The 24,832-nt window shown below is 37.6% G+C and overlaps 2 protein-coding genes across 4 annotated transcripts in view; both read right to left on the bottom strand.

The window, feature by feature from the left end:
- LOC128236152 (uncharacterized) overlaps positions 1–6,156 on the bottom strand; it is a 57,116-nt gene extending 50,960 nt beyond the window's left edge. The window contains exons 1-2 of one of the 3 annotated variants that reach the window (XM_052951024.1): positions 5,855–6,156; positions 4,399–4,904 (exon numbers count right to left, since the gene is read on the bottom strand). In XM_052951024.1, coding sequence (XP_052806984.1) covers positions 4,399–4,879 — 481 coding nt within the window. In that variant the 5' untranslated portion in view covers positions 4,880–4,904; positions 5,855–6,156. Of the gene's footprint in view, positions 1–4,398; positions 4,995–5,579; positions 5,807–5,854 lie in introns of those variants that run through there. The other 2 variants (XM_052951026.1, XM_052951023.1) reach the window with 2 other exon arrangements.
- Positions 6,157–14,933: 8,777 nt separating this feature from the next.
- LOC128235200 (galactose-3-O-sulfotransferase 3-like) lies at positions 14,934–23,774 on the bottom strand. The gene is made up of 4 exons (XM_052949956.1): positions 23,665–23,774; positions 22,363–22,423; positions 18,695–18,723; positions 14,934–16,262 (listed from the first exon to the last, which is right to left on the bottom strand). The coding sequence occupies exons 2-4, from the start codon at positions 22,378–22,380 to the stop codon at positions 15,104–15,106; spliced, it is 1,206 nt and encodes a 401-aa protein (XP_052805916.1). The 5' UTR covers positions 22,381–22,423; positions 23,665–23,774; the 3' UTR covers positions 14,934–15,103.
- Positions 23,775–24,832: the final 1,058 nt, after the last annotated feature.

The raw sequence follows: 24,832 nt of genomic DNA, 5'->3' as shown, positions 1-24,832 counted from the left end.
TAAAGTATAGTAATCTTTTATGCCGGCCTTTTAATGCCAAATCGCAACTTAATGCACCCTTTTCTCAGAGCTTCATTTTTTATCATTAATTAAGATACAAAGAATGCCTTAGTTCATTCGAAATTTATTTTAGGATATATATTTACAAGTCATGATATTCTCTGCATGTACACCTGACGACATTGCAAATATATTGAATATTGTAAGTACCTTGGTCGGATCTATATATATATTATTGTAAGATGCCATCGGACGTACCATTTCTTTATTTTACTTAATAAATAGACTTTAGTTTTCAGACATGCACACATATTGAGAGTTTGAGTTTGAGCGGGAGAATGCGGTGTATCCGGTCATAAAAATTATGGAGTATACGGAATAAAATATTTCGCCATGGTGGAAATCCTTTTCTCCCACCTAAGATAAGTAGATCCAAAAATTTGACCGTGCTAGAAATTCTTATCTTGCCCACGGGCAAAGATAAAACAAGTACCCGTATGGAACTCCTTTTTAATGGTCATCACATTGTAATTACACCCCTTGTTGAAGTCTGTCGTCTGTAGCGTCATAGAAACCTTGTCTTGTGGCAATATTTAGAATGGTAATTAATAATTTCTCGCTTCAAATGTCACCATAAAAAAGTTTTAACGCACCTTTCAAGAAATAATGATGCACTCTCCTCAGAACTATTTAAAGACCGATTTGACTATCAACATAATCTGAATATTTGCGCGCATATTCATGACAACAACGAATTATCACATATCCATAAGCATTTAATTTCAATATGCACAAAAGAGTTCCGGCATTTTTATTTTTTTTTACTGAATTTTGTTTAACTGAGTTGGGAGAAAAAGCATCTACCAAAGCCGCTCATGTTAGATAGGTTAAGACTTTGCATCTTCAACTGTTCCACGAAACCTAATCATGACATTATTGTTGCATATACCAAATACAGAGTGCAGTAGAATTTTTTTGTGGTGTCTATTTATTCTGTTTTGGATCGAATAAAATAGCTCATAATGTTTTGAATGGGCAACATAAAATGGTTTTGAAAATTAGTTTTATATCGCATAATAAAAAAATATCACTGGAGGAAACTGTTAAATGAAATTAAAATAGTTATGAAAATGAAGGCGTTTATTTAGCAGCATAGGCATCAATTTTGTCGAAATGGGCATACTCTTATTTTATGTCGATGTGTCCGATGTATATATCGGATACATTGAATTTGCAGACTAACTATTCTACCCACAAGAAACTCACTGAAACCTTCAGGAAACCCCACAGGAAACTCCAAATGAAACCCCACAGGAAACTCCACAGTAAACCCACAGGAAACTCCACATGAAACCCCACAGGAAGCCCAATATGAAACCCCACAGGAAACCACACAGAAACTCCACATGAAACCGCAAAGGAAACTCCACAGGAAACCCATCAGGAACTCCACAGGAAACCCCACAAGAAACCCCACAGAAACTCCATATGAAACCGCACAGGAAACCCCACAGGAAACTCCACAGGAAACCCATCAGGAACTCCACAGGAAACCCCACAGGTCACTCCACATGAAACCCCACAGGAAACTCCACAGGAAACCCCACAGGGAACTCCACATGAGACCCCACATGAAATACCACAGGAAACCCCACAGGAAACTCCACAGGAAACCCCACAGGAAACCCCACAGGAACCCCACAGGAAACCCCACAGAAAACTCCACAGGAAACCCCACAGGAAACTCTACAGGAAACCCCACAGGAAACCCCACAGGGAACTCCACATGAGACCCCACAGGAAACTCCACAGGAAACCCCACATGAAACCCCACAAGAAACCCACAGGACACCCCACAGGAAACTTCATTTATCTGACGCGTATTTCCAAAAATATGATTGTAGGACATGACCCCATGACATACCCTCCTTTAACCTTCACTCGGCAATGAATCTATTCTTTTGCCAACAAATGAACTGTTGTCTGCTACATCAGATGACGTGAATGTTCATACTTGTCGGAAACCATCCGTGAACTTACATGACTTTTGACATTAACGGTCGATATGGCGGGAAGATTTGTAGGTTATATGACTTTTCTTACCTAGCTCCATGTTTGTGTCACGTGCATTCTTATTGGAAGCAAATTGTCTTGACACGTTCACACGTAAACTACACACGTGGCTATTTTTTGCACGTGCTTTGGAGTTTTCTGATAAGTAATATTTTACAACCAGCGACACGCATTAAGCTTGGAAGACGTTTGAAATACGTCGAATATTCCATAATTTATGAGTATTTAATGTGATTATCGAATACAATGTAAGATTTGGCACGGTGTCTGGCACCCTAAATTGTAAAAGTATAAGCATACAGCAACATAACAACATTCTTGAAATCGGTAAATGTGAACACGTGCATGTTATACAACATGACATTTTCATAAAACGTATTTCAAATGATCTTTCAACGCGGAAATAGTTTTCGTTATACAGTCTGGCAGGAATACTAAAATATACAATTCAGTACGTGTGTTTTAAGTTCATCTGGAGTTTTAACGAATAGAGTTAAGGATAATGCACTCTGTCCTTTTGATAGCACCGTGAAAACACCATGTTGACCCACCCGTCTTAATAAAACGTAATGATTTTAAAAAAATATTCATTTTTTTATTATAACTACAATCTTTACATATATAGCAGTTTTAACCTTATATTAATTCAATTAAGCACAATCCGGAACATTTTCTGTGAAATTCAGTTTCTTAAATTATCCACAGTGCTACACAGACAATGTGTCTCTTCTCCCTCTTAGCACCCTGTTCCTTTTCTCGATTCTCATTCACCAGAAGTTATAATGCTGTACGCACACAGTTACATAGCACCAGCGCTCTGGTGTACGAGAATGCTTTTCTGCAGCACCATGTCCTTTTAAAAGGCTGGGGTAAACTAAAGTACATCTTATCTTAACTATGCTCATATCTTCTGTGTATTAGCAATGAGTATGTGCATAATTTATGAAAATAAGCAGTCTATGGTTATTTCTAAAGTCAATTTAAGTTATTCAAAATTGTCCCACTGTGGTTAGTTAAGCATATTAGTTCAGCAAATTCAAATTCATTTAAAAATTCATTTTAAGATAGTCAGAAAGTAATATTAAAGAATGTTGATCTATTATACTGATAAACATCAATATTAAATGAAATTAAATTGAAAATCGAAAAATCTTTTTTAATATTGATATCACAAAACATCTTTCAATTTGATAGATAATTATCAAATGATGAACCTACATTTCGTCGCATCTGTAAAGGAAACTGTTTTGTAGTATTTTATTTACTCATTCAGGCGAATTAATGGTCTAACTTAGTGTTAAGCTGTCTGATCTTTATCACTCAGTATTACGGTATGCCATATTTTTAAAAGGTTCATGCCGTAAAATCTATCAAAATAGCGAAATAAAATAAGGATTGATTTTTTTTAATTTTTAAAGGAATGTGCGCACGTTTTTACAGAAATATCATTATCAAAATCAACTTAAATTATTTTTATAATTATTATTATTATTATTATTATTATTATTATTATTATTATTATTATTATTATTATAGCAATTATTATTATTATTATTATTATTATTATTATTATTATTATTATTATTATTATTATTATTATTATTTATATTATTATTAATATTTTTATCGTTCTGCAAATGAATAAAACAAATCCAATAAAACTAATTTCCCCTACAAAACATTCTTATATTTCTATTTTAATGACATTTATATAAGCAAATGAAGATATTTCCAACTTCTGGAGAATGTTCTACAGGCAACAAATGACAGAGATCGTGTAAACAGTTCTGTAATTTTATAGCATTTCGAGAAACAAGAGATTATGGTATCAATGCGATCCCTGATAAAGCAGCTTTGAATGATTTTGATCAAGATAAACGTAACAAAACTCATTGAGTTGATGTTTTGTTTAAAATTTAGTACAAATTTAATCTGTAAAATTTCACTCTTAAAAACTGGAAGTTTCAGAAAATATATGTTAACTGAGAATTTAGCCATAAATATTGATACGACTTCAAGAATAGCAGTTCAGTTGTAAGTATGCGAGTATTTAGGGAATTCACAAACGATGTAATTGACAAATATACTGAAATTCAAGAAAGATTTTGATGTTTTTGTTTTTTTTAAACCAAATAATTAAACAAAAATAGATTGGCATCGGAATTTATGAGAACAAATTCGTTAAGTGTTGAGTAAAAACATCACCTGCACATTATAACCAAAATATTAACCAAATCATATGAATTCAACAATAACTAATTTCATTGATTTACCTATGTGTAATATGGTATATATTTAATCAGGAAAATCATTAAATAAACTTACCAAGTCCGACTTGGGCTTTCACTTCATCCACGTTTGATTCTGTGTATTTCGTCGCAGCACCAAAAATGTCGTCATATTTCGCTGACAGACGTTGTTTATACGTCGTTAGGAATAAAATATAGTTTCTCCCTTCCATGACGTCAGCGTAACACATTTTTCTATCTCCAAAATTTGTAACGTTGTATACATGCTGAGAGTCGTCCAATGTTGGAATATTTCTGAGTAACCTCTTCCCCTTGTAAACGTCAAAGAGTTTGACGGTAGCGGTAAACGTCATTGCATCAGTGCGGTATTGCTGCTCCTTGTACGTTTTAATCACGTGACCGGAAATGACGACATCAGCGCTAGCGGTGCGGTTGAAAATCGGCATGGGTTTCCACCCATTTAGGAGATATATACATGACAACACTATCGGTAACGTCTGTAGAAAAAGGAACGTCCGTAGAACAACTGACGTCAAATTTACGTCACGAAGGCGCATTTTCGTCTATGTACATATCTTGCACCTGTGAGAGAAATGAATCGTCTATATATTTGTGGGGTCCTTTATCTGTCTGTCATAGTATCAAACAGACGAAAATGTCAGATGGCAGTTGCTTAAATATATGGAATAAAATGGAAACAAAGCGCGCGACGAACGTGTAATTTTTCAAGCGATAAATCTTTGAATCACAAATAAAAGTGAACGATTTGATACTTCAAAGACTGTATTATACGTAAGATAACCCTCTTGTGGTTTGCATCATGACGAATAAAATATGTATTAAAATGTAATTTTACCCGTGCTAATGAAACTACAGCGTAAATTATCTGCGTTTTTTGAGTGAATACAGTTGTTTATTGCATTTTTCTTCAATATCTCGCTTACTCATACAAGTTAACGTATCACATAAAATGTAAATTTGCTTCTATTACAAAATTTGACAAAGTGAATCAAGATCGAGCAGGAGATAATATAAAACTACATTAAACAACATGAATAGGATTTCATATTACCAAACAGTGTTACAAGCCAAGTTTTCATATATCCTGAAATATGCAAGGTGTAATTTCGTTTTAAGAAACTTATATACTTGTCTATATTAATTTTAAGAATTCAAGTTTTAAGCTACTTTGTTATTTTAATCTTCTTTTTTATTTCTAAATAAAATCCATTTTTTGCCACTGAAATATTTCATTACCACTGAAATAATCCGAGTCATCAGAAGCTTAATTGTCCACTTGGAGTTGACTAATAGACTCAGAGTTCATCAATTACCCGCACCAATCATTTAATTGATTTAAATTATTCCAAACATGAATTCCTTCATAGCTGATTTTATCTCCGATAAGTCAAGTTAAGTGTCAGATCCTTCAATCCAAATTGTCATTTTAACGTTACAAATCTTTTCAACAATTGCCACTTGAGAGTTACTCGATTAAATGATAACGATTATGATAGGTGAAACAAGCATACCTGTAGGCAGTATTCGGAACCACTCGGCCATGATGGATTCTCTTGTGTGCGGGTAACGTAGCGTGCACCCGATCATCCTGCGCTGAAGCATTGGTTCTACAGTTGCGTTCAAAGCCCGGGAGCCCACGGACAGTGGGGGCATTGTGAATCCCGTGTGAGCCCAGTGTGTCATCTCCCTCTGGGCTTCCCGTTCTTTGTCGGAGCTCAGAGCTAAGATATTGAGCTACATCCTGCTGCTATTTATTGTAAACTTATCTTTAATTCGAAATTTTATTTACGACAATTAATCACGGGATAGTTTCAATGAGTGACTTAAATGAAGCTGAAATGCGTGACACGCGTATTAGATACACAAAATAATTTCCAGCTTGGTTTTTGTTGCCGTCACCTTTCCTCCAAGTATGAATAAGCTGCATCAACCAAAACACCATTTAGCAAACATTATATTGCTGTACCATAATATTGAAATATGTTTTGGCATTTCGACATAAATGTGAGGAAATGTTGTTTTGTTGTTTCTCTTTAACGTCTTTGTCACAGAGCCATGTCATTTTGGTGCTATTTATTTGATTATGCAATAGTAATAACAGTTGCTACAAAACTTTCTATGAGCTTTATGGTTAGTGACACGAGTGTTAGCAGTGATGTGGCAAGAAAAACAACACATGATTGAAGACACACACACGCACATGTGTACGCACATGCACACACACGCACGCAAGCACTCACGCATGCACCCCCCCCCCCCACACACACAAGCACGCACGCACGCACGCATGTACGCACGCACGCACACACACATACACACGCACACACACATACACATGAACACGCGCACGCACGCACGCACACACGCACAATGCAACAAACATGAACAAACCGCATCACAGTCCACTAAAACCTGTCCATCTTTGAGGTTAAAACATCGGGACGGTCACTGAATTGTTTATCTTTAAGGCCAAGCCTTGGGAGCATCACTGTTTTTTCTTCCCACTGCGATGGTTAGCGATATGGCCTTCAACGTTTCATTATATGATTATCAATATAAGCTTTGGCACCCGACAAACGGTTTACCCCCCATTGAACGTGTATTTGTACCGATGCCGGAACAATCATTGTACTATACTGGAGCGTGTTGTTGTTAATCCATTAACTCTTCTATAAGATAGGTAACAAGTGAGCAGAGCTTTTACAGTGCAATCAGTATCGGACCAATAGGTTTTAACAACGCCATTCACTTATATGGAAGCTAATGAGTTTAAACTGTATTTGTGATACAACGATTGTGAAGGAATTTTTTACCTTAATATTAAGGCAGTCTCGTTGGCGGGAGTATGATCTTGTGCTGTGGAGGAAACCTGAGAACCCGGAGAAATCCCACTGGTCCGGCCTGGCGACCATCAACGCAACTCACATGCGCAAGCTAATTATTGAAGGTTTTCCTTAGAACAACATAGTACAAATGATGTCTCCCCCACTACTATTTCGATTGAAATTAACTGTGTGTTTGACTTTAACAGCTGTGGTTGTGGTGCAATAACTATTAATTGTGTGGTTGGAGTGTGTTGTCTTAAGCGAAGGTTGGTATTGACTTGTTCTTTTTTTTGGCCACGATTTTTGAGCTATCTATCATTATAGCATTCAGAAACGATAAAATGGTATAATAATCCCAGCAGCATCTACCTCAGATGTGGTATTCAATATTCAACTTAAGTAAATCTTATGGTCATACATCATTTACTTCATTCATTCTTTTGGTCGGTTATGGTTTACCAGTAATCCGATTAGCTACATCGTTCTTAGATCCACGAAAGACCAGTATTGAATGCCAGCCGTGAACTTGAATGTAGATTCCTGTTCGCATATTCAGAACGAAAATATATTAAATATTATTAAATACTGGATTATTTAGAAGATGAAAGAAGTCTCTCTTCATCATAGGTCATGCTTAATTTAACCCACTCACAAGTGTGACGAAACACGCTAGCCTATGTTGATCAATCATTTCTTATTTACATTGATAAAGATCTCTTATCTGACTCATTGATCCACATTTCAGCTGATCGTTTTTGCTAAATACGTACCCGAATTCAAAACCGCAGGGTCTTAAATATTAATGCTAATCATTGACGAAGCCATTACTATCTGTTTTATTAGACTACCTGAGTTATAAAACTGGGAAAGCGTCAATTTAAGGATAAAAATAATACCAAAATTTTCATATGCAATTGCTCAAAAGCCGTGTTTTATTTTCCTTTGAGAACTAAAGCTTTAATGTAATCATTATCTTTCGTCCAGTATTCCCGTTTTACATCATTTTAAACATAATGTTTAAAGCCGCAATTAAGTATGCTTAATTTGGCCTTGTCCAACTCCCATTTTGAGAGATGGTCGGGTAGATTGGTAGGCTATTGCTGTTGTTGTTGTTGTTGTTGTTGTTGTTGTTGTTGTTATTGTTTTACTTCCAAAAGCCTTAAAGGGGCACAATATATTGTTGATATATTCTTTTTTTTAATGTTCATGCATTATTATATATACCTCATTAAACTGCTATGATAAAATTATTCAAACTAACATACGATTTGTGCAAAGATAAAAAGAAATGCTTAAGATTTTTTGGTGTGTTTTTAACTGAGAAATTTGTGGCAACGTCGCTTATGTGTTTTGAACTGTACACAAATCATGTCTTTTTGATAATTTAATGGCAAATGAGTCAAACATAATAATGCATTCAAATTATATATTTTTATCTTACACCTACCTTGTGCTTCATTAATTTCGTAATGTAAATGAAAAAAAGAATCTAACCACCGGAGATGCTAAAAATCTTTTAAATCTCGGGTATTACTGTGAGGCGGTTGGGTAAGACCGAACTATGCATTAATTGCAACCTTAAATCAACGTTATGTTGATATAAAAATAGTCCTCTTTGCAAGACCCTATATTATTAGATTGTTTGAGTCTTCCAAACATTTACAAGTTGAAGCTGATCATCTGTCAGTTGAAGTACCCTCCGGTTATTCCGTTTCCAACCACACAAATATGCTCGAACAAATTACCCTGACAGCCCGCGTATAAAAGTAGTCCGGTTCACAGCGCGATGCGGAGGTTTAATTACACAGAAGCGCTTGATGTTACCCATTATCAAATGAAATTAAACCGACTCCATAACTGCTGTCCCACTCAATTAAAACTTTATAAGGAAGATGTTGCGGGTCAGGTTACACACATTTATTGCCGTTGATTGTCGGTTGGCAGGAACGATTAAGATGTGATTTCCGAGCTTGACAAGTCAAAGATGCTACCAATTTCAGTCAGATCGACCTATTGTCCATTGCATTTGCATTACCCAGCATATCTTAGGAGATCTCTTACAAACGTGTCAACGATTGTGATATATAAGCTGTTTATATTCGCTTTGCCTTGAAATTCATATTGTATAACCCCCAAGACCCACATGGGATTATAACGTCATTGTTTATTTCGACATTGCACTCTGATGGATTAGTGCAACAACATCAAACAATGATATACAGTCGAAACTCGTTGGCTCTGTATCGCTTGGCTCGATTTCCTCGAGCTCGTTGGCTCGAACTTGATGTATAGGACCGATTCTTATTACGCTTTGTGAGCATTCCCGCTTGGCTCAATATACTCGAGGCTCGAAGTATAATTGGCGGACCCTAGGATTTCGATACTTGATACTCAGATTCAGGAATTTGCATCTGAAAACACTCATTTTATCATTATTTTACTCTATGATATCGAAATTGAAGAAAAAATACGATTATAATATAAGAAAGTATTTCGGTTTCGGTATGGTTCGAAGCCACGTCGCTTAACTGAAGAACAATATGATAACCGACGCCTTCACCACTAGGCCACCAGATCTTATAAAAGAAGGGGGATGTTTTGACATTTTAACAATACATTGATAACATCACGTGATAATGTCAAACAACCAATCACGCAACAACAAAGCCGTTGATAAGTGACCATTAGCCTTATTAACGTTTAAGAACATGGTGGTCTTCAAAGCCGATATATGTGCATATAACAACATTTGCTGAAAATAAGACACAAAAAGCTGGAACCTTTCAACACTCCTAACGATTTGCAACACTTAATTTTGTCAAAAAAAAATGATTTTACAATAACATTATCGAGTCCCTTTAAAGCTGTACTTTCACAGACAACGTTTCTATTTTTATGTCTTGGAACGAGACAATGTATTCGAAAATGCATGTAAACCAGTCATATAAGACTGCTGACAAGTTTTGTGTATATTTAAGATCAAAAATTGATGTTTTACGCATTTTTCTTAAACCGTTAGAAACGTTTCGAACGTAAATATGAAAATCTCCGATCTGATCTTTTGTCAGCAGTCTTTTATCACTGGTTTGCAGATATTTACGCACATATTTGCTCATTCCAAGGCAAAAAATAAAACTGTTTGTAAAAACGGTAAATATGTGAGAGTGCAGCTTTAAAACGTAAAGTCGAACCCCGTTGGCTCGAACTTTCAGGGACCTGCGTTAATACCTCGAGCCTCGGAAAATTCGACCCAACAGGGTTCGACTGTACGGTGCGTTTTAACTTTTAAAAAACCTTATCATTCAACCATGGCAGCATGTTTTTTAAATCTCGTCTCGCAAATGACATTCATACAGCTTATGAGATTAAAAGTCGGAAAATCTGCAAATGTTAAACTGTTGTGTAGTCCACGTAGTGAATCACGCCTGGTAAACACTGAAACCACAATTGTTTGTTATACGTTGAAAATTCTCGAACGCATCTTACGTTGTGGTGCCAAGAAATACAGATTGAAGGTAAACAGTGAATATGATATATTGGTTTTATTTCTAAAGAATATTTCATTGGGAATACAAAAAAATCGTGGAATGTTAAAAGCTCCACAAATAAAAAAAATATATTTGTGAATGTGTTGTGTTAGATATACACTTTGCGAATACAGATTCTGATCTTATAGCAACCTGCACAAACTGATAGAGCTCATTGTCGACAGGCAATTCAGGAATTTCTTGCGCAATGTTCTCCTTTCGTTGGTTAAAGGGTTTCACTTGCCAATATTTTAGTTTCGTTTTTGACGAAATTTTGCCTCTTAACAAATTTTATAAGTTTGTGTTGTTAACCATGCACGTGTATGCTATAATCAGAAATAATGATGATGGAAGGGATTGTGTATCAGATGAGTCGCAATGGGCGGACGTTTAAACACATGATTGCCTATCTGAGTTTTCATTGGCTGAAAATGTAGGTTATATTCTAAACACCATTAATCTTTATTTAGAATACAACCTACATGTTAAGCCATTGAAATTGCTAATAGGCAATTATAAATTACTAGGCTTAAGTAAGGTTGAAATGCCGAAACCGTCCATTAAGTTAGAGAAAGAACAGTCTGCGGCACGCAGTCTTTTTTCCATGTCATTATGTACAGTTACTGTACAGTTATAGAGCTCGTTTAAAAACACAACCTACAACAACTCAAAAATATCATGGAAATTCGAAACAGTTGAAAAAAAAATCCGGCAAGCTCTTTGTAAAAACAGCAGAGCAACGTTTTAAGATATGAATAACTGTAAAGGAGTGAACACAGGCGTCATGGCGATTTTAATTGCCAATAAGAATCTAACATAATAACAGTTTTAGGAAATACTGTAATTTCATATTGTTCGTGTTAACATTCAACAAGGTAGCGCTACACGTTAAGAAGTATAATATATTATAATGTTGGGGTCTGTGAGAAAGGTATCCAAGGTCAATCAGCGGAACAATATTTCATCTGGAAATAAAGTATTGTCGTCTGCATGTGCACTCAAGCTGAACAAAAAAAAACACAATGTTAATTGAGCCAAGGCTGATGGGTGTGGTCTATGGCCACAGGGGTGGGGGTTTGGGGGCGGACATTCCGGTGGAACTTACAGCCAGAGCCTGCAACATCATCAGACTAAACATATTATATAGTGATCCGACCGGGGTCGCTCTTAAGTGGATATTACATGGCTATCTTGAAGCAGCTTCGGTGGTCAGTGGAACCATCGCACGTTAAGCTTCAGGTGTGGCAATCTTAGGGCGGACGAGGTATAGTTTTCACTTGTCCGACGGTAATTTTTGTTGTCCCGGGTTTCGTCGGAGCGAGTTATTTCCAATACTGCATTTTCGTAGCTCATCGTACAAAGACGTTAAATCGAAAGCCTTGTGTGTTTGTTTGATTGAATGCATGTTTGGCAGGAAATTGCAGTCTTCATCTCAATTAAACTCTCAATTAGTAAACTCTAAGCTTAATACTCAAACTTGCATAGCATCAAACATGGAGCATCAAAACAAATTGCATGATAATCCATCGGTACCAAGAGTGTCAGTCTGTACGCGAATCTAAAGGAGATGTGAACGGGGTAGCTCAAATCCGTATGATACTAAGAATTGTATTGGACTATCTTCATGGCCCAGTAAGAAACATGCCGTTGTCATGACTTCTGTAGGTCCTTTTGTCAACAGAATCAACTGTATGGCGATACGGAAAAAACACGTAGTTTTTTAGATGCAAAAAATTCGCGTATTTGAGATTAAGTAACACAAGCTGAACTGCTCATTCGTTCTTTAACAGTTATGCCCCTTCCACGAATTAAGCGAACACCAATATATTATGTACACACATCTACGGCACGGGCATTCATCCATAATGATCAGTCCAGGGCTTCAATCTCGGTCATGCCAATCTACTATAACAAGGAAAGATGCCGTACATTTCTGCAGGTCAACTCGAAGATCCTGACTACCGGGACACCTTGAATTCTGGCAACTTCCTGCTTAACAACTTAGATGAAGGCTCGAGTGTTCCTTTAGAGTCTGGATTTTGGGTATGGTAGGGGTTATCTGTATCGATAAGTAACCGGCCATCGAGTATCCTCCGGACCATTAATTCTTGATCACAAACCCACATGGAAGCTCGTCCACTGATTACAAAGTAAAATAGTTCAAATCAGAGCTTGAAGAGCTCGACGCTCATCAGGATCCCGTTAAACAATGGAGAAGGATTTTCTGGATATCGCTCAGATTGGCTTTCATCAAACAATGTGCAACACAGAAGGCTGCATGCCGGCTATATACGGTGCCTGTATACAGTGCGTGTCTCATTCTTTGGCAGTCAGAACAGATCTCTAAGGAGATTCATCACTTCGACCTTTCTACCGGTCTGGTATACGCCCTTCTAAACTTCGATACGAGGACAGAAGGCCGCGCGTAATTATTAAAATCTCCCCTTTTGTGGCCATACTGCTTAGAATATCGAGGGACTAGCAGAAATTCGCAACGTGGTTTCGCTGCACGATACTACTGTGATACTAATGCACCAGTCATTTGTGATCACGCCCCCCCCCCCCCAGGTCCGGGGAATAGCGGGTACTTTTACTTTCGGTCCAGCCAATAACAGGTAAAACGCCTGATAAAATCCCCGCCATCTTCCCCTCACCCTGGGGACATCTTAAGTCCCCGCTATTTTTGGCGCGATAACAAAACCACCGCATTCACTCGGCACTGCGGGGCCACCTGAAAGGTAAAAACACGGTCCATTTCCCGGGCTACCCCCGATATAACCCCGGACCTGGGGGTCGTGGTCACAATTGAATGGTGCATAAGTAAAGGTATGACGTCACCATTGTGTCATATGTACTTCCGTTGTGTAGAAAATTCTCAATAAAAAAAAATGTTTTTATGACTGATAGACATGTTTTCACATGCTCAATACACTGTAAATCAAAAATATCATTATTCCTGAATTTTTTATACCTTGAGTATCCATTATTTCTTGATTTATCATTTAGAATAGAGATTTAAGCATAAACTGCTGCCCTATAGTTGAAAGGTCATTTTGGAAGAACTGTCATTGCGGACTGTGCAATTTTTAGAGTTTGTTTTTCAAGTGGAGAGATTTTTCTTAGGAATAACTTGACCCCCCTTTTTTATTGGCTTAAAAGGTAATTTAAAGCTTGTACTTTAAGAACATATATGTTTATCAAAGTCTGCATTCGCTCGAAATGCCTTTAAATGTTGTCTAAAAATAATCATTTCACATTGAATTATAGAGGAAATGACAATGGTGGTGTGTAACCTAAAGGGACTGTTTTGTGTTATTGATATCCGACAGTAAGGTAAACAAATCTGATTCTTTAAGCAAATATTTTAGAAATCTCATAAGCAGTGATCTCCCCATACAAGTGTCGAAGATTACTATACCGAAAAACCATTTCTGCGGTTTCTTTCCGGTAAATTGGTATATGCATTGGCTGGTTGGAACCCTTGTAGTACGAGTTCTCCGACATGGCAGGTCATACGGTGAAGGAACGCGCCACAGCGATTTGATGAAAAGCCCAAGTTTGACATACATGTGGCGATGTCCAACATCAATGAAAGCCCGAGGTGATACTGACCACCAGATGACGCGGTACTCTGGGTATAAGGGTTCTAACCAAGGTTATGATGAACACCCCTAGTGTTTTTATTTTGAATGTATGTACTGTATTGTTCGTAGAAGTTCTTGCAGTAAGTCCATGTTTCTGGTTGATGATTGTTCTTGTGTTCTATGTCTTTGGAGTTGACTCTGTGCCATTAAGGGAGGTTAATGTTTAAACTTGCGAATACTAAGCTTCTTTCTGTAGTGTTGCAAATTAAATTTGGAAAAAAGGCGTTTTATTATAAAGTTGAAGACAACAAAACAAACATTCTTGTTTCCCTCAATTTGTAACATAAAGTGTCGCATAATACAAATACATTACACATTTCAGCCAATCCATTTGCTGCGGAAACATGCACTACTGATGTAAGGGAAACAACTCGACGACTATACCAACTATGAGTAAAAATTGTCTTTCTTGTGCACGGCTGATCATATTACGCACCCGGTGCCTTCATCATCATCATAAGTTTAAGTAATGGAATACCTATATCAGGTTGTTCTGTGTATTAGTACTGACTACCGAAAGTCGTCGCTACCAAGACAGGGAGAAGCACATCTTCCCGTCAAACAATATTTTAGACACAAAAAAGCATTTCGGTTTCAAATAGTTTACTATTTCAATAATTAAATCCTCTTTTTTGTCAAATGCATATTCAAATATTTTCAAAAATCCAATATTTAACAACAAATATAAACTCAACTCGCATGGGCAATATAAATACAGTTATACATACACAAAAAAGTAGAATCATTTCTTTTTATTCCAATTACTAATTATCTAAGGTACCATACATTCTAAGTCTTTGCTTTTGTATCAAGTCTTTTTCGTGTTTAAAGAATAATTTACAGTCTGTCTTAGCTACTGTAAAGTCACTGTTCCACTTGGTTTCTTTAACTGTTAATGCCACTGGATTATTTTTGGAGCAAAATTGTCTAACAGATGCTTGTATTGTCTTAAAGCTAGCAACTTCATCATTAAAGTCGTCTCCTTCACTAGCAACTTGTCTTTTAAACCTTTTAACAGCAAAATCATACAGAGCGGTATCTAAATATAAGAATCTTTGTAAGGAATCCTTAGCACTCCCCGGCAGTAGTTTTCTTGTATTCAATTTCCCCTGTGCAACATTTTTGTCAACATAAAGAATGTCTTTCGTGCCCCAGTTTAATATACGCTTCATCATAACCATTGACTCTTCAAACATTTCAGAAATAATTATAAAGTTAAATTCCTTGTCTAATTTCTCAAGATATTTCTTGATTTCAAATTTCGACCCATTTAAACTTTTCCCTGGAAACAAAGCCATAGGAAATCCGAATTCAAGTGCCATCCGGTTGTTAGTAAACGATGTTTTTGGATCTATTGGTTCATATTTAACCGGGTCCTTTGCATATGTTTCCAATGGGTTCTCACCAGGAATCTTGAGGATAAATCTGGGACTAAAGTACTTCACGGCAGATTGAAAACGCGAGACTGGTTCACGAACAATCCCGACATAAAATGTGTCCTTCGGTAGCATAGCCTCAAAACTCCTCCTATTGTATATCACGTGACAGCAAAGTAGGTCAAAATGGCGTCCACGCGGAGGAGGAACAACATTTGATGTCGTCAATGTGTTTGTATAACTAATTACATTCAACCAGCCTGATTCACCTTTTGTATGAGCGAGCACAAAAGTGAGATTTCTAGCATCACCAAATCGGAGAAAAACATTCTGTGCTGTAGAACTAGCAGTTTTGTGAACCTTAAGAAACGCAACATGTCTAATCTCCTTATCAACATCTTCTATAACGTTGAGCGGGACTGGCTCAGCTGTCACCTTTTTGGGCTTGTGCGGAAAGTAGAGCCCATTGTTGGGAGGCCCGGCACGATGGTCTGGGTTGGTAGTGAATGAGATGACAGTGTAGATGAACAACACCAGAAACATGCACCTGAAACAGGTAAGAAGAGCATTATTAGCAAGTACTCTAGTGTTCAAATGAACTTAGATTTACAAGATTTTGAAACATTAAATAATCGTGTTGTATGCTCTGCCAAAAGTCATCATTTAGATTTCGATTCAAGTGCAGCACGTATTAAACCTGTCAATCGAATTAATACATAAAAAACACCGACTGCCGTGTACCATGTAGAACTTAATACTGAAAAGCTCATAAAATATCCATACATGTACAATTTGCATTTGTTTAACTTCAAACGGTCATTAATATCTTAGATTACGCTCACAAGAACCGCCCGATTACAAACAAAACTCTTGAAAATTGGAACTTATTTCCCGAAGCCGCCATTGAAGCAGTGCAAAAAGGAATTGGCGATATTGCGTTGTTTAACTCATTGATGAGCATATTTTGTTAAGTCTAGTTGTAAACAGCAGTATCATTCATATTTCTGGATTTACGATCCTTAGGCAACTGACTGTCTGTTTGTCTGTCTGTTTGTCTCAACACTTTCCTGTCAGCCTGTCCATGTATCTTTCTGAGTGTGATCGTGTCTGCATTTATAACCGTGTGTCTACCTTTCTGTCAGGCTATATGACTGTGTGTCTGTTCATCTACCTTTCTACCAGCAGTGTTCCTGTCCGCCAAACTATCTTTTATTCCTTTGCGTATATGTTTAAGTTGTTCTGCCTGTTTATCCAAGTGTCTATGTGTCTGATTCAACGTCTACCTATCCGTCCACTTGCCGCCTTTATGTCCGTATGTACGTTTACGTGTTTGCATCTACGTCTACCTGTATGTTCACCTGCCTGTTTGCCAGCCTTTATGTCCGTATGTATGTTTACGTGTTTGCATCTACGTCTACCTGTATGTCCACCTGCCTGTTTGTCCGCCTTTATGTCCGTATGAACATTCACCTGTCTGCATCTACGTCTTCCTGTCCGTCTTTCTGTCCGTCTTCATGTCTGTCTGTATGATGTTTACTTGTCTTCCTAAATGTGAACATATACGTCCGTTCGTCTGTATGTTTACCAGCCTTTCTCTACCTCCGTCTTTCTGCACGCCTATTTGTCTGTCACTATGTTTACAAAATGTATGCCTCAAGCAGTCCATTTTTCTGTCCGTCTTTTCTGTCAGGACATGTAATGATATTCGTCTGTTTGTTCCTATCTGTATGTTTTCCCATCTTTTTCTTTGTCTGAACGTTTATCTGACTGCCTCAGGTTTACACCCGTCTGTCTGTCCGACTTCCTTTCTGTTTGTACATTTACACGGCTGCCTCTACGTTTTCAATTCCATCTGTCTGCCCGCCTTTCTTTCTGCCTATTCGTCATTCCGTCTTTCCATTCATTTACCTACCTGTCTCGATGTTTTCCTATCCATATATCTGCCCGCCTTGATGTATGTCTGTCCGTTTTATAGGTCCCTCTGCCATTTTTTCTGTCTGTCTGTCTGTTTTTCTGTCTGTCAGCCCGTTTTTTCTATCGGTCAGACCGTATATTTATGTATGTCAGCCCTATTTTTGCTGTCTGTCAGCCCTATCTTTGTTGTCTGTCAACCCGTTTCTTTCTGTCTGTCAGCCCTATGTTTGCTGTCTGTCAGCCCTATCTTTGTTGTCTGTCAGCCCTATCTTTGTTGTCTGTCAGCCCGTTTCTTTCTGTCTGTCAGCCCTATGTTTGCCCTATGTCTGTCAGCACGTTTCCATCTGTCTGTCGGTCAGTCTTTCTGTTATTTGTCTGTCTGCCAGTCTTTCTGTCTGTCTGTCCGTTTATTATGTCCCTCTGTCTGTTTTTCTGTCCGTCTGACCGTTTTTCTCTGTCTGTCAGCCTTTTGTTAGCTGTCTGTCAGCCCTATGTCTGTCAGCCCGTTTCTTTCTGTCTGTGTGTCAGTATTTCTGATATCGGCCTGTCGGTCCGCTTTTTTATGTCTTGTCTGCCCGTCTTTCTGTCTGTATGTCCGTTTAATATGTCCCTCTGTCTGTCTAACTGTCCGTCTGACCGTTTTTCTCTGTCGGTCAGCCCTATGTTAGCTGTCTGCCAGTCTTTCAGTTATCTGTCTGTCAGCACGTCTGTCGTCTGTCTGTCCGTCTTTCTATAGTCTGTAGATGCACCTTACGCCTATGCGTTTACCTGTCCGCCTATATGTGAACCCTCCGTCTGTCTGTCCGTCTGTATGTCCGTCTGTACGTTTACCTGCCTGCATCTGTGTCTACCTGTTTGTATGTTCGCCTACCTGTCTGAGTTACAAAACTATAACCCATATCGTACCTTTACTTGCCTTTAAGTCCATCAGTCCCTCTGTATATACGTCTGCCAGTTCGTCTGTATGTATGTCTATCTGTCGGTATGTACGCCTACCCGCCTGCCTGTAGATTTATGTTTACAATACAAACAAGATTTAAACGAAAGATGTAACTCTTTACTTACCAAACAATAGTGCTAAACTTTACTCGGACCTGCAAAAAAACAAATCATTTTGTAGTCAGTAATTTTTTGTTTTTTCTTTTCCTCAGTATTAAGTTGTGAAGTTAAAGTTCAACGTAATTTACTTGGATTCAAATATTTATTGGAATATTTATCTGAAGTACAAGACTTAGAATACAACCTACATTTTAAGCCAATGAAAATGCAGATCATTAAGTGCTAGACTTAATCATTAAGAATTTCAACTTTCATGGATATTTAATGGTACCCCCACTGTCACTCATCCGATACACACTCCCGTGTCAGATTTTGTGTTGTCAATGTATCAACTAATATGATTGTATTCTAAGTCATTTAGATGACCTGAAGTAAATTCTAAATGATTAAGAAGGGCTCGTACGCAACGCTCACTCCGCCCATTCTTATTCATTAAGAATTTACTTTATGTCATCTAACTATTACATATTTCAACGGTAAATGATATTTAACGACGAAGCAGACGACAAATTAAATGGGGGGGAGAGGTGATAGGAAACTAGACTAGTTGTCAGTTTAGTCGTTTTAAATATATAAAGTGTCACATACACACACCCTCAATGATAAGAATGTGAAAATAGCTTACAAATATGTTATAAAGATAGATCGATAGATTTATTTCGGTAAGGAATGCACATACAGTGGCGTAGAGTTTGCATGTGTAATTTGTTTTTAATACGTGGCCACGACTTATTATGGTTTGGCCACGACTTACTATCTCTTTTCTCCGTCTCAGTTATATCGTGGATCGATTAAGAGAGTAAGAATCAAGATATAACTATATCGACTAAGATTTGCCTATGTCGTGGGCATGAGTAAGTAAGTCGTGGCCAGGATATAAGAGAGTAAGAATCAAGTATATCGACTAAGATTTGCCTATGTCGTGGGCACGAGTAAGTAAGTCGTGGCCAGGATATATGAGAGTAAGAATCAAGATATAACTATATCGACTAAGATTTGCCTATGTCGTGGGCACGAGTAAGTAAGTCGTGGCCAGGATATAAGAGAGTAAGAATCAAGATATAACTATATCGACTAAGATTTGCCTATGTCGTGGGCACGAGTAAGTAAGTCGTGGCCAGGATATAAGAGAGTAAGAATCAAGATATAACTATATCGACTAAGATTTGCCTATGTCGTGGGCACGAGTAAGTAAGTCGTGGCCAGGATATATGAGAGTAAGAATCAAGATATAACTATATCGACTAAGATTTGCCTATGTCGTGGGCACGAGTAAGTAAGTCGTGGCCAGGATATATGAGAGTAAGAATCAAGATATAACTATATCGACTAAGATTTGCCTATGTCGTGGGCACGAGTAAGTAAGTCGTGGCCAGGATATAAGAGAGTAAGAATCAAGATATAACTATATCGACTAAGATTTGCCTATGTCGTGGGCACGAGTAAGTTAGTCGTGGCCAGGATATAAGAGAGTAAGAATCAAGATATAACTATATCGACTAAGATTTGCCTATGTCGTGGGCACGAGTAAGTAAGTCGTGGCCAGGATATAAGAGAGTAAGAATCAAGATATAACTATATCGACTAAGATTTGCCTATGTCGTGGGCACGAGTAAGTAAGTCGTGGCCAGGATATAAGAGAGTAAGAATCAAGATATAACTATATCGACTAAGATTTGCCTATGTCGTGGGCACGAGTAAGTAAGTCGTGGCCAGGATATAAGAGAGTAAGAATCAAGATATAACTATATCGACTAAGATTTGCCTATGTCGTGGGCATGAGTAAGTAAGTCGTGGCCAGGATATAAGACAGTAAGAATCAAGATATAACTATATCGACTAAGATTTGCCTATGTCGTGGGCACGAGTAAGTAAGTCGTGGCCAGGATATATGAGAGTAAGAATCAAGATATAACTATATCGACTAAGATTTGCCTATGTCGTGGGCACGAGTAAGTAAGTCGTGGCCAGGATATAAGAGAGTAAGAATCAAGATATAACTATATCGACTAAGATTTGCCTATGTCGTGGGCACGAGTAAGTAAGTCGTGGCCAGGATATAAGAGAGTAAGAATCAAGATATAACTATATCGACTAAGATTTGCCTATGTCGTGGGCACGAGTAAGTAAGTCGTGGCCAGGATATATGAGAGTAAGAATCAAGATATAACTATATCGACTAAGATTTGCCTATGTCGTGGGCACGAGTAAGTAAGTCGTGGCCAGGATATATGAGAGAAAGAATCAAGATATAACTATATCGACTAAGATTTGCCTATGTCGTGGGCACGAGTAAGTTAGTCGTGGCCAGGATATAAGAGAGTAAGAATCAAGATATAACTATATCGACTAAGATTTGCCTATGTCGTGGGCACGAGTAAGTAAGTCGTGGCCAGGATATAAGAGAGTAAGAATCAAGATATAACTATATCGACTAAGATTTGCCTATGTCGTGGGCACGAGTAAGTAAGTCGTGGCCAGGATATAAGAGAGTAAGAATCAAGATATAACTATATCGACTAAGATTTGCCTATGTCGTGGGCACGAGTAAGTAAGTCGTGGCCAGGATATAAGAGAGTAAGAATCAAGATATAACTATATCGACTAAGATTTGCCTATGTCGTGGGCACGAGTAAGTTAGTCGTGGCCAGGATATAAGAGAGTAAGAATCAAGATATAACTATATCGACTAAGATTTGCCTATGTCGTGGGCACGAGTAAGTAAGTCGTGGCCAGGATATAAACACCTATTCACTCATGTCACCTCTATCCCACCCTACTTATCATCTATCATTTTTAAGGGCTGTAGGCCGCAGGCATACAAAGTTTAGTTACAAATATCGAAAGTAGGAATCGTCCGAACTACTTTTTGAAATGACATGTTTAACAAGTTTCATCAATATCGGTCAATGCTAACTAAAGTTATTGAACAGAAACCAATGTTTGACGCGCGCCCGCCCGCCCGTCCGCCCGCCCAACGACAACCTCATTCTAATAACCCGGTTTTCGTTGAAAACCTGGTTAAAAATTAATGCGCCGGAATAACAAAATTGGACGTTTGGTCTTATGCGGTTTTAAACAGTGTGAATTAAAGTACTACTTTATAAAAATATGTACAAGAATGCAACGTTACTGTGAATTGGAAAGTAAGCCAAAGAATCTTAAATAAATATTTGTGAGGAACCGAGGGGAATAGATAAGTATAGATAAGAACGCAGAAAATGAAAATGTAATGACTAAAAGACCCTGCCTTACTTTATCTCCTACAAACAGTCAAAATGTCCACATCCGATATCCTGTTATGGAACTTGCTTATTGTATGAAGAATCATCAATTTACATTACCTATCCGTAGGTAATTACAGGCACTTATCGGTGAATATTTTTTGGATTTGATTTTTATTGTCTGTGATCATAATTGTAAAAAAACCCACATAATCATGATTGTCGCGCCTAAACGATGGATATAGCTCGGTTTAGCAGCCCCCTCCTCATTGGTACCGTTCCGATATACTTCTTGGGAGTTCACTTATAGACGCAAACTCCTGATTGGTTAACCTTATGGGTCTGCTTTTATTCGTATGGACACAGGACAGGTCATAATTTAATATCGTTTCAGACTTTCAAATATGCAAGGAACTATGGTGCTATGCAAAAGAAAAGCAGTCAACTTACGCCCTTAACCCTCGCCATGGCCTATCCGGTGTCTGTTGTAAGCCTGTTTTAACCCTGCAATCTGAAAGAAAGGATAGTTTATAACATTGAGACGATGCATTGATATGATATAAAAGTGTTGAAGGTCAATGCATTAGTCAAGTGTAGCCCCCTCCCCCACCCACCCCTCAGGTCCGTGAAATAGTGTGTACTTTGACTTTCGGTCCAGCAAACCCGCGGTAAAATCTCCGCCCTGCGGGGACAAACTGCTGGAATAAATCCCAAAAGCCCCCGCACCTAGGCGCATCCTAGCTTAGGCTCATTTCCCGCTATTTTCGGAACGAAAACAAAACCACCGCAGTCACTCGGCACTGCGGGGAGACCTGGAAGGTCTATTTCCCCCGCTATCCCCGGTATACCCCCGGACTTGGGGGAGGGGGTGCTATCCCAGGTATACTTCCGGAACGGGGGGCTTTGGTAACAATTGACTGGTGCATTAGAATATCAACTTTATGTAAGATCACACTAAATTTAATGTCTCATTCTCAGGATTTACAGTTCCTGTTTGTAAGTATTAAAAAAACGAAAAGAAAATGCTAAACAACGCTTTCATGTTAAGCTATGCTACATAAGGCATACCATATTATGTGTGTGACAACTTAAAGAAGACTTAATCATGACGTGTATAAAGTGAATAGTTCGTGGTGTATTTCCTTACACTTGCACTTACAAAGGTGCATCATGCATAATTCATATAATGCGTTTTTCATGGTTATCATTTAAAGGCAAAATATAATTTCGCCTTCGGCCGCTCTTTCTTTTATCATATCTTTATGTTTATTTCGATCGCTCGACTAAAATGTTTCGAGGGCAAACAAATAAATTGGCGTGACCTAATCAAAGAATAGAAAATTAATTTCACAAGAATCTTTGTTGTACATGTATTCTATCTTATGTTTATCATTGTAACTAGGAGATGCCCACAATGAACAAATACAAATGTATTGAATGTGTTTTTACTTTTACGTGTGTTTTAATACATTGATTCGTAACTTCTCTGCTTCAGTATATTTGTTATTTGTTATTGAAATATCCACTCCCGTTATCATCATAGTTTCTATTTCATAGAGTATTTAGCTGTTTGATAAAACACATTTGTCAGATATTTCAATCGAAATACACCAAGTTTGTTTAATTTGTAAATAAAATAGCACAACCATTCAGAGAGAATCTGTACAAAATTGTCTAAATATACAGCATTTTATACCCAATAACATGTTTTGAATAAATAAAGCAAATATGAATTAAACGTGAATAATTTACCTGTATTTAGTCCTATTTTTCAATGAAATTTAAACCTGAAACAAGGTTCCTTTGGTACGAATGTAAACACACAGGTAAACACGTGGATCTATACTGGTATATACATGTCTGAATGTTAAATATCCACACCCGATTATCCCAAACTGATCATATTGACTTTATTCTCCAACAAAATCAATATGTATTTGCGAAGATTGTTTTCATGGTGTTTATTCAATATTGATTTTCTTATTTGTCTATCTCTACCTACAAAATTAAAGGGTTATGATTTCTTTGATTGGACCCCATTTTATGAGGCCATTGATTTTATAAAAATAGTTTCACCGATTGTTTTAAAAACCGCACATTGTGTTGACTGTACGAACTCAAAAGAATGTGCTTGATACTAGCAACTAATTTATACTCGCACTCTGGCCGTGCCTATTCGGCGAGTGCCCCGTTAAGATTGCTAAACATTTTAGGTTTTTGGAGCATAGTGCACGAACAAAATGCAGCCCTGTTTAGAGCTACCCAGTTTTTTTAACGTGCACCAGTGTATAGTAATGTCACACGGGACCCCCATTTAGTAGTTTTTATAGATGCGACAGATAATCGAACCATCACTAAAATATAATTTAAAAAATTATAATCGACGTTGAATGGGGGTCCTGTGTGACATTGATATACAGTGTGTGTATACCACGTGATAGTTTGCGTCATAAATGCTACGCCGGAAGGCAATATTTTGATTAGAAAAAAAGACTTTAAACAAAGATATCTTCACTATTTCTTCACCATTTAAAATGCAACATAGCGCAGTCTACGCCGCTTACGGAGCCCCACCTTCGTTCTTTCACCAGAATTTGATTAATAGTTTAGTTTCTTAAAACACTTCGACAAACCTTTTCACAATACGGCCGTCTAACGGAGCACTGTCAAAACATCATTTTGGAAACAGGTTTGTCGAAGTGTTTGATGAAACTTATGTACTCATCAAATTTCGGAAATAAAACAAATGCGGGGCTCTTTAAGCGGCATAGACTGCTCTTCGTTTCATTTAAAATGGTGTTGTAAATAAAAAGTTATCTTTGATTTAAGTCTTTATTTTAAGCAAATTTTTGCCTTCCGACGTAGCATATATGACGTTATTTATCACGTGGTATACACACACTGATATACACTGGTGCAC

Source organism: Mya arenaria, chromosome 5 (assembly GCF_026914265.1).
Source record: "Mya arenaria isolate MELC-2E11 chromosome 5, ASM2691426v1".
NCBI classification, from domain to species: Eukaryota; Metazoa; Mollusca; class Bivalvia; order Myida; family Myidae; genus Mya; species Mya arenaria.
This window is presented reverse-complemented; position numbering and strand designations above follow the sequence as displayed.

Bases quoted from the DNA above. Each gene is read 5' to 3' on its own strand.
- LOC128235200 (XM_052949956.1), bottom strand. The intron at 16,263-18,694 runs GTAAGTAAAGAG...TACCTGTTTCAG, and splicing joins AAGTTTAGCACTATTGTTTG to GTGCATGTTTCTGGTGTTGT.